This window comes from Pezoporus wallicus, unplaced genomic scaffold, assembly GCF_028554395.1.
Source record: "Pezoporus wallicus isolate ANWC-B61680 ecotype Strahan unplaced genomic scaffold, APGP_CSIRO_Pwel_v1 contig_6936, whole genome shotgun sequence".
Classification (NCBI taxonomy): Eukaryota; Metazoa; Chordata; class Aves; order Psittaciformes; family Psittacidae; genus Pezoporus; species Pezoporus wallicus.
The window spans coordinates 845,162-855,536 of record NW_026642285.1 but is presented as its reverse complement, the minus strand read 5'-3'; the positions used below and the strand labels follow the sequence as shown (position 1 = coordinate 855,536).

General features: G+C 40.4%; 1 protein-coding gene across 1 annotated transcript in view; it reads right to left on the bottom strand.

The window, feature by feature from the left end:
- Positions 1-7,146: 7,146 nt before the first annotated feature.
- Positions 7,147-10,375, bottom strand: part of CUNH14orf132 (chromosome unknown C14orf132 homolog) — a 38,067-nt gene continuing 34,838 nt past the window's right edge. The window contains exon 2 of the mRNA XM_057428401.1: positions 7,147-8,056. Within this exon, the coding sequence (XP_057284384.1) occupies positions 7,832-8,056 (225 nt within the window). The 3' untranslated portion in view covers positions 7,147-7,831. The remainder of the gene's footprint in view (positions 8,057-10,375) is intronic.

The window sequence follows — 10,375 nt, the reverse complement described above, 5'->3', positions numbered from 1 at the left end:
GCATGTCTTTTTGTTGTTCCTTCAGTAGATCTGAATACACATGCCTGATTGGATCCCTTCTGGAGAGTCATGAGGCATGTGATAATCTACGGCATTTGAAAAACCAAATTTTTCTTCCTTTTTCCACTGTTTGTCTTTATAAAGCTTGCTGAACATCCTACAGGGAAGCTTGATGCCTCCCTTTAGTCCCCAAAAGCCCTTGACATGGCTGCCCTAGGACAGGAGTTTGGGGCCACAGTCACAAAAACATCCACACTACACTTGTGGGACAGGGCAGTCGTGCTAAACTTGAGAGAACTAGGAGAGGTCAATGACATAAGGGCTCATGGTATAAGGGCTTCTGAGCTTATGTGTGAAGAAATTGAGACATCTTTTTTTAGCTCCAAGATGGGTTGAGGCACTGCCTGGACTCTGAGAGCAGATGAATCCATTTCTACAGAAACAGCCGCAGTGTTTTGTTTGTTCCATATATGCAATAGAGATGGTTTCCTGGGCTGAAAAATCACACAGATCTGTAAATTGCAACTAATTATTAGTGTCACTATATCAACTGCAATTACAGACTTCTAAACACTCAGGTAAACTGAATAAAATGAAAGATCACACTCTGCCATCAATTTTAAGAACTTTATCCAAACCCACAACTTCCAACTGATATTAACAAAACTTGTCATCTTTACCATAGTAAAAGAATGAACCAGTACTAATTACACACATAGTGAAAGTAGTCAGTAACTGGAAAAGAATATAACAGGAGCTTAAAAGAGTACACTTCCATTAACTAAACTTGCTGATTACAGTAAATTTAGACAAAACAGAGGACATTTTTAAAGTTGTTTTTCTCTTTACAGACAGAGATCCACATTTCAAGAACTAGGATTACAAGAGCAAAGGTTTTTCTTTAAATCAACTCATATAGTATAAAAACAATACAGCCCTGTTGGTGTACAAAACAGTATCAGAGAGAAAGGATAAGAGACTTAAACTGTCAAGGATTATTAAGAAAAAATACCAGTGCATACTAAAGGGCTCCTTTAAAGCTGTTTACATGAGCTGACGGATGTAATTTCCATATGACCACATGACTGTGATTTTGTGTGAAGTACAGATGATTCCAGAAGTGTCACTACTCAGCTTATTTTGAAAAAACAAAACAAAACACCCAAACCCAACCTAACAAAACCCCCTCAAGCAATTAGGCAGTATTTGAGATAACTGAAAAACAAATGTTATAGGCTACCTCACAAAGCCAGCTATTAGATTTATTGACATTAGTTTAAATTTCACTGAGGCTTTGAACTCCACTCCTTTCACACTGTAACTTCAGAACTGAAAGAGGTTTTTGTTAGAGAAAGAGTAAATATTTCTCAGGTTAAGTACTTAGACAATAGAAAAAATTGTGCAACTGTTTGCTACATTATATACCCTTCCAGCATATCTATCAAAATAGTCAGACTTAGTTTTTATTACTTTCTCATTTAAAAAAATACAGCTTTCAGCTTGCTTGCTCGCTTGCTTGCTTGCTTTTCATTAGGAAATTATGGACATCTTTAGATACACTTAAAATAAACCCCCAGCAACCCAGAGCTAGTCTTGCAATTTGATCCACTGAAGCAGAAGTGTAGATGCATTATCAATCCAGTTGACTCCAGAGGGAGGCAAAGGTCTCTCTGGATGTAGCAGGTTGCAGGCTCAGGAACTTCAATCATCCTTATGCAGGCAGTAACTGAGAAGAGTTCTAGGTATAGATCTGTAAACAGTTCAATCTTACTTGCTCACTAGGAACTCCACAGGAAATGTGACAATGCCTTAATGGACCGCAGATCAGGAAGCTCCAAAAACAATACTAGAACAACCAGGGACTGTGAGGGAGGCTGTTCAGTACTCTCTGATCTGGCCAAGAAATGCACTTCCTTTTGGTCACAATGAGATTTTAAAATGCTCAATTTGGCTATAGCAGCTTGGCTGTGAATTTGAGAATTACAGGTGTGTCTAGATTTGAAATTGTTTAGTACATTGTGGTTGTTTTTCTTTACTGAATAGGCTAGTGTTTAATGGCCTTGACCCTACAATTATTCATGGGGAGCTTCTGTATTTTTCCTAGTGCTCACTGCCGCTCCCCTTGCCTTACTCCAAGTGCATTACCACTGATTCTGATTTGATAAAAATAACAAAGTACTTTGGGTTGAGAAAAGCTCAGTACATGCTGATGGCAGAACAGTGCAGTATATTTATAGAATCTGAATTTCTAAAAGGTAGCTTTGGTTTGTATAGATCCTGACAGTTACCCAGCTTCATGGCCGCAGTTACCCAGCTTCATGGCCGCACTATCTATGCATCCAGAGAAGAGCATAGGGTGACTTCATTTTCCTTGTTTTGAGTTGAAAAACAAGGTAAAAGACAAAAGGGTCCGTATGAGGAAGCACAAAAAGTTAGCATCAGATTAACGGCAGTAGGAGACTTTAAGGTCTCAAGGATGCTTTGACTTCTTTAGGATATTCCCAGATCAGGGGCAAAGGGCTAACTACATGTTAAACCATCCCTGTCTTTACCTTATGGTGGCTGATTAATGTACCAATAGCAATACACCTAACAGAATATTGATCTCTGGTTCTTCTTGTGCAAATGGAATAAATGCATTTGTTTCCCTGAGGATTAGCAAGCTGTAAGATGAAGAGGTACATGCTCTACCTGATGGTTACTTCACTTAAATTTAGCTCAGGCTGTGGGTCCAGGAAGCCCACAGGGGTCAGAGGGACAGAGCAGGAGTTAATGAAGCACTCGTATCTGCCTGTCAGAACCTTGATGTCTGACAATAATGTCAGGGGCTTGACCACTGACTTGACCACCCTTTTCCTCTCTGTGCATTAAACAGATGAAATCCAATTCTCCAGAGCTCTGAATGTTCCAAAAGAACAGAAGCATTTTGATCTGGGATTCTGATTTTTGGTTTAATTATCTCAACAATAGAAATCATCTTTAAAAAGAGTAATTTTCCAGATTCTTCCCTGTGATTAGCCACAGGAAACCCAATAAAATTACATCAGATAAAAGGACAGAGCTACATGAAATTAATAACTCTCAGAAGCCTGCAGAGAAATGGGAAGAGGGTATTATCAACTGGAATTGTTTGAGACTAGCAAAATGAAAGCCTCTAGTAGCAGACAAAATATATAACAACCTTCAGCTCCTGGGTTTTGTCTGGTCACAGACACAAGGGCGTATTTTCCCTTAATCTTCAAATGGATGCATAGGATAAGGATTTTGGAGAGGGGGAATCTCATTACTTCTGAGGTATCCATCACCTCACTTGCACACACAAATGGCCAAATAAATTACTTATAGCAGACGAGTCTCTCTCCTACCATCAGCGCATCACTTTCAAAATCTGTTTTTCAGTGTAGCAGATGTGTTGACACAGAAATACATCCCCCTCCCTCATTTCAATTTTGGAGGATGTTAATGCTGTGGACAAGCACAGCCTCCTAGCCCGACAGATAACAATATCACAGCAGTATCTGTGTGGGTTTCCTCAATCAGTTCTCCTATCTAATGTGCCTTTGTACCCACCTTTATAGTTGGGCAGCCTTTAGACTCTGCTGTGGTGGCTATATAGCTGCTTCTGGCTGCTTAGAGCAAAAAAAAAAAATCTTTAGAGAAAGGTTGATAATTTTATCTGTTGATAATTAGTTGCCATGGCTAGAAGAGACTTGTTAGGCCACCCAGTTTGTCTCCCTGCTTCCCATGGCTCATTAATAACTTTGCAAAGCACATACACTATTTCTTCTGCTTGTACAAGGAAGATCACAACAGGACTAGAGGGCTAGCACTGCATACAGAAAGTGGTTTGTTTTGTCTGCCACTGAACAAATTCCAATTAAGATCTTGTAACTGTCATCTGAGCTAGACGCTTACATTCAAAACACGGATCTTCCACAGACAGAATCCTGCTCTCATGCTGATACAGGAAGGGCTCAGCAAAACACAAAGTCCTCTTCTGCCTTTACTGAAGAGCTACAGTGAACAGCTCTGAGGAAAGCAGCTGGGCACTCTCATCACCCCACAGTGAGTGACAGCAGTTAACCAACTGCCTGGCTCCAAGGAAAGGACAAGCTACAGTGCTCTAAATCAAGCTGTGCTGACAGTTCAGGGTATAACACATACCCACATAAAGAAGTGGTAACACATTTCACAGGACCATACCTATGACACATCCACCATTCATCTACTTTTCTGTTCCCCTCCGTGGCTTCTTTAATGACGGAAGAGTCCCCTTTTTTACTGGTTTAATTCAAACCTTCCCTAGCCTCCCAGAAGATGGAACTGGCTGTAGTGGATGGTGCCAGAACACTACATCCAAAAATATAACGTGCTTGTTATAAATATCAAAGTAGATCAGAATTTGAACCAGCTCTGCCCAGTGCGATCTAAAGACCTAAAGGTAGTATCCTTGTCCCTGCATCCTAAAACTGTTTCCCCAACAGAAAAGCCTCACAATTAATGTGCAGTTTAACTATGAGACAGGAAATGCTTGCACTTGCTGCCTGTACCCAGTTTGTTATGCCAACCTGTCAAACCTATTACTTTAATTAAAGTTTTGTCTGGCCCTTCTTGACAATTCAGCCTCTAACAATGAAAATATATATGACAACGATCTGGATGCGGGAGGCAGAATTCATTGTTTTTCAACACTCCTATATCAATTCCATATGAAAGTAGGGCACTTTCTTTTGGAAAAGCAACACAAAAGCATCACGCGGTTTCATGAGCAGAGGGGTGTCTCTTTGCTGTTCCCACTCTCACACTTCATGGGTGAAGACTTTAGTCCAGCAGTCTGGGAGAGAGATGCAAACACTGTTAATTGCACTAATATTGTTATAGGAAACTGAAACAAAACACTCTTCTGGAAAATTCATTAAGCAGAAGAATAACCTCATTTGGCAAATACCTACGTATTAAACTGGTTTTAATCAAGGTGGAAATGTTTTGCTCTTCATGCAAAAACAGTGCTTGCAAGGTCTGGCCTAATTACAGACATACTGAAGAAAAATCCCTAAGTAAGTGATACCATTATGAAGGTAATAGGATATTAGAACATGGCTGGGGACAGTACATTACATTAAGCAGTGTTTCCATGAGTCCTACATGTTCATACCCAGACACTGTCCTTCTCAATTCTGCATTGCAAACTACTCTCAGCAATGATAAACAGTTTAAGAATAGGAAAAGTACACAGTTCATGAAGCTCCCTGGTTTTTATTATCCTCTGCCTATGAAGGAACAAATAGCTATTTCAGGACAGCGAAAATTATAATTTTGGTATCATTCTCAAGACAGCAGCTATTCGACAGAATATGCTTTTTGCCCCACTGTTCTTCCAGAACTGGGCTTCTCAAACTTTTTCCTATGTCGTGGTTTAAACCCAGTCAGGCAATTTGTTCACTCACTTCCCCCCACTTCTTTCCCTCCCCCTGCTCCCGGAGGGATGGAGAGGAGAATCGAAAAGAATGCAACTCCCATGGGTTGAGATAAGAACAGTTTAGTAACTAAGGTATAACACAAATCACTACTGCTACCACCAATGATAATAATGATAAAGGAAATAACAAGGGAAGAGAATATAACACCTCACCACCAGCCAAACAGCAACTCACCCCCCAGGCCCGACCAAGCACCGACCCATACCTCCTCCAACCCTGCAGTCTCCCAGCCCTTCCGGCCAACTCCCAGTTACATCCTGGGCATGACGTGCTGTGGTATGGAATACCTCTTTGGTCAGTTTGGGTCAGGTGTCCTGTCTCTGCTTCCTCCTGGCTTCCCCTCCTCCCTGGCAGAGCATGAGGCTCACAAAGTCCTTGGCCAAACCAAAACATCGCTATCAGCTCTGTTCCCGAGCCGAAAGTCAAAACACTGCACTGCACCAGCTACCAAGAAGGAGAAAAATGACTGCTACTGCTGAACCCAGGACATCCTAGCACAGATCTTAGCTGTCCTCAGCCATCTTCACAAAATTTTGCCTCCAAACAAGGAAATAACTACACACACAGAAGCTTAGTTCCTCAAGTGAGCTGTCAATGTTTTTCTCATCCTCAAAATAACTTTGTTTCTTTTGTCTCTGCTCCCCTCTAGCTCTGTTTGCATCTTGCCAACTTTAAAGGCCAGTTTATAGGGTCGAAAAACAATATACATAGTGATAAATGGTTATAAATACTCATTTGAGGCATGCTGCTTTGATTCAAGTAACTGTCCACCAGCCCTGCAGGAAAATGGGTTTAAAGAGAAAAGAAGAAAATCCAACCCTCTCTCCACATTCAGCAGCATTTAGTCCAGCCTCAAGATCTGTGACAGGCAAGTGTCAAAAATAGTCTCTGTGCCTGCAGAAACAGCCTTCTGGAATTTCTGGGTAGTAGCTGTATACGACAGAAAACCGGTACATGCAGACATAGATGAAGAATTCGTCTGCTACTCTCAACGTGCAGATGTTTAATGTATTTGTGCTTATTTTTTTAAGAGGGAAGAGGCAGATCTCCTACAGAGGTGATTATTTTTTTCTTCCCACAAGATTTTATGATCTCTGAAGCAAGGAAGGCTACAACTTGCTTTGAAAAGATATAGCTCTTGAAAAGGAACTGCTTGTGGGAACAACACAGTGAAAATGTTGTCACCCAACAGAACAAATCCAAGTGATAATTGGAGTTGCTACCTAAAGCAGGCTATGTAAAAATCACTTGCAGAAGCCTCATCAGTACACAGAGACATCATAATACTGAAATATAAGCACTTGCGTATCTGTCACTTACTACCTTTTTTGTGCTGTTTCGATCCCAGGACATACCTGACTCTTGTGCTCACTCCTTTGTGAGCACAGAAGTGTCAAATCTTTCTTTCAGTTCTATTTTTCTCATCCATATCTTTCACTATTAATCAGGCTTTGCAGTTTCCCCACATTTTTTTGATACACCAATAATCTTATGAAAATACATGGCTGTTGTAAAAAATCTGGAACAGTGAAACGATCTGAAAAGCATGGTATTTGGCCTCTGATTCCTGGGAGAGACATGTCTATGAACCACTGCAATCCAGTACCTCCAAACAGAAATGGGAGCTTGTACTGCTGTTTAACACTTGCTCCCCTGAAGTGCCACGCCTTGCAATAGCTGTGTCTCCCCCTGCAAACAGCAGACAGGTTTAGCATCAATTCTTGTATTTTCAGATCCAGCAATTGACAGTGGAAGGCAAGTGTTAGATAACACACATTTGCCTGTCATAGCTTTCAGATTCATGAACTTGAACACAGCCTAGCAGTGTATGCACATGCCGAACACTCACACATGATGAACACGTGATTCCTCAGAACTATGCCAATGCCAGCCATTTAGTCCACCTGGAAAACCAAGATGTCCAGCAAACATGATATAGAACAATGTCATACAGCATTACACCACAGTAAAAACTGCACAAAAAAAAGCTGACAAAATGCAGCAGAACTGCTGGAAAAATCTAAATAGTAGAAAACAAGCACTTGTCTCTGTAAGTGTCACTTTGTATGTATGTTGGCCTCTCTTTCATTACATTTCTATACAAAACTGATATTGGCTCTGTTCTCAGTGAAAGCTCTCACCTCCACACAACTTGCAATTGCATCCAAACTTTCTGCCATTGAGATTCAAGATGATTAACTTGCATTTCATTTCCATGACTGCAGCTGCACTTAACCAATCAATGTCCCTACCTATATGTATCTATAGATATACATGTATATATACACACATACACATGACAAATACTGTTGCAGTTATCCTTTCTTCCAGTGTTTGGAGTGACAGTCATCCTAGAAGGTGAAGGCATACACCACTCCCACAACCACAATATTTCCAATTGTTGCTATTATTGCAATCCATAACAATATGGCATCATTTGAAGAACGGGATGTCTCTTCTGGTGGATTCTGCGCAGAAGAAGCTGCATGGACGTTGGCTGATGAGTTAAACAAGGAGTACTCTGTACTAAAGTCCTCGTTGGGTGAGTCCATAAAGGCTCCTCCCATAACAGGAAGCTGTGAAGAAAGATATGGCAAAATTAGATTGAAGGCTAATATCTGTATTTGCTTTGTCTCAAAATTATTACAAAAGGCTAGCCACTAGCAAACCTGCAAAATTACTGAGATTTCATGGTACTTGGTGCTAACCTGTCAGAAATACTACCGGCACACACTTTACAGTATTTTTTTTCCATTTCTGTTAGGATCAATATTATTGCAGAAAACCTATGCATATGTGGAATGTACATAAGAGCATGAAGGCTCCAAGTCAGCCTAAATAATGATACACATTTAGAAAGAAGTGGGTTTGTTTTTTTGGCATTATTAATTTTATTTTTTCTCAATAGGGATTTTTTCTACAGTTGAAACCCTGTGGCTCTGTAACAAAATAAAAATCCTTCATGCTCTTATATTAGTAGTAATAGATTATAACCTCAGCAGTAGTGTTGAAATCACCATGGTCTATGAGGAACAGAGGAACCAGCCTTGCCTTCATTCAGCCACATCACAGAAGACTGGTATACCATCAGCCCTAAATTACCATGTCCAATACTCACTGGGCAGAAAAATCAATCTCACTTAACACCCTGTCCTTCAACTATCGCACTACATTTTGACTCTTCCAGTAACCTCTCCCTTTGGTACTAAACTATACATCCTCCCTGCTGTGTGCTAAACAGAGCAGGATTCAAGGATAAATCACTTCTTTCCATCCACAGTGGTTGCTGTAATCTGCAAATTAGAGTAAGGAATTTTAAAAGCTTAAGAATAAAGTAACTATTTTTGCTTGCTATCTATAACATATTACAGAGATATGAAAGACACTCTCTTTCAAAGCTGACTACTGAACAAGTTTTAGCTGTACTAGAAAATATCATGTCACATTCAAAATTAAACAGAGAGTGATGAAAGACCACAATGGGTATGTGATACTACTTAATCCACATTAAATAAAATTATCTGTGAAATCAAATATGATTAGACAAAAGCAGTTTTCAAGAAACCAAACAGGAAATTTCCAAAGTGAAGTCTGATATATTCTCCCTGCATCCAAAATTTTTGCTGCTAGATTCCACGCAGAATATGCTTTAAAGAGAGCAAAAGCTTCCATTTCAGAAGCAGCCCAGCCTGATGTTTTGAATCCAATTCCACTAGCCTTTTTTATGTCTTGCAATTTGATAAGGAGAACACTGCACAGTTTAATCAGGATTTTTTTTTTTATGTAGAGATTGCCATAAAAGGCAATTCTGACTTCAAACCTAAAGTGTATTTACACAGTGTTGCTGCCATTAACAGCTCTGTAAACACTAGTTAAAGACCTTTGCAAGAAATGACAGGCACACATTAACCAAACTGGCAACAAAATACTCAAAGTGAGGTTGCTTGGCTACTTAGCAAAACACATTAAGGGTATCAGCATTTAGGACTGTCAATTCTGCAAAATCTTTCAACTAGAGCAAATATCCAAAATAGAGAGGTACACATGTATGTGCATGTGCCCAAGACAGTGGGAGGTTGTGTGCGCTCTTGTGAGTGATACCGGGGTTTTGGGCCACACATTCTGTGCTCTCAGAGAGTTATTTGAAGTGACAAGCTTCCACCCTGTTAGACTTGACGCTGTCACAGAGGAAGGGAGCATTTGTGTAGCAGCACAGCTACACACCAAAGTCCAAATTATGTCACATCTGAATCTCCTCATACCAACAAGCTGTTTGCACCATCTGAGGGGAACACATGGTGAAACAGCTCATCTGAATCTCCAAAAGGGTTGCCATGACCCAATATAAAGCGCTGACACTCAGCACTTGGCACGGGCTCTTTATGTAAAACTGATTTCCAGCTTTTCTGTTTGTAGGTCAGTAGCACTTCACCTCAGATCTGGAAATAAACCTTACTACCAACTTCTTGTTTGCAGAAGTCATCTCTTAGTAAATGCATATTTCCCACTTCTCACTGCCAAAATGGCCTCACATAAGAGCACATGAATCGAAAGTCCATCTCCCCTGTGTGTTGGCTCCAGCAGTGGCCATGAACAGATGCTTAGGAAAGAAGCGAACACCAGGATAAGCATGTCTGATACTACACCTTAGCAACTCACAGCCTCCAAATGTTTTCACTTTAGGAAATTCATAAGCCAGATGTTATTGCTATAGATTTAATAACTCAAAGTATTCTGCTACCTTTAACTTCTCCAGCCTCTACCTGCGCTCATCTAAAGCTGAGCATCCTTCTCAGTCTGGCCTCTTACTGCCACTTAACAGTCAAGGTGGCCCAGTGATTAGAGTCACATAAATCATCCTTGGGAGATATCATCTCTTCACTGGAGAAAGGGAA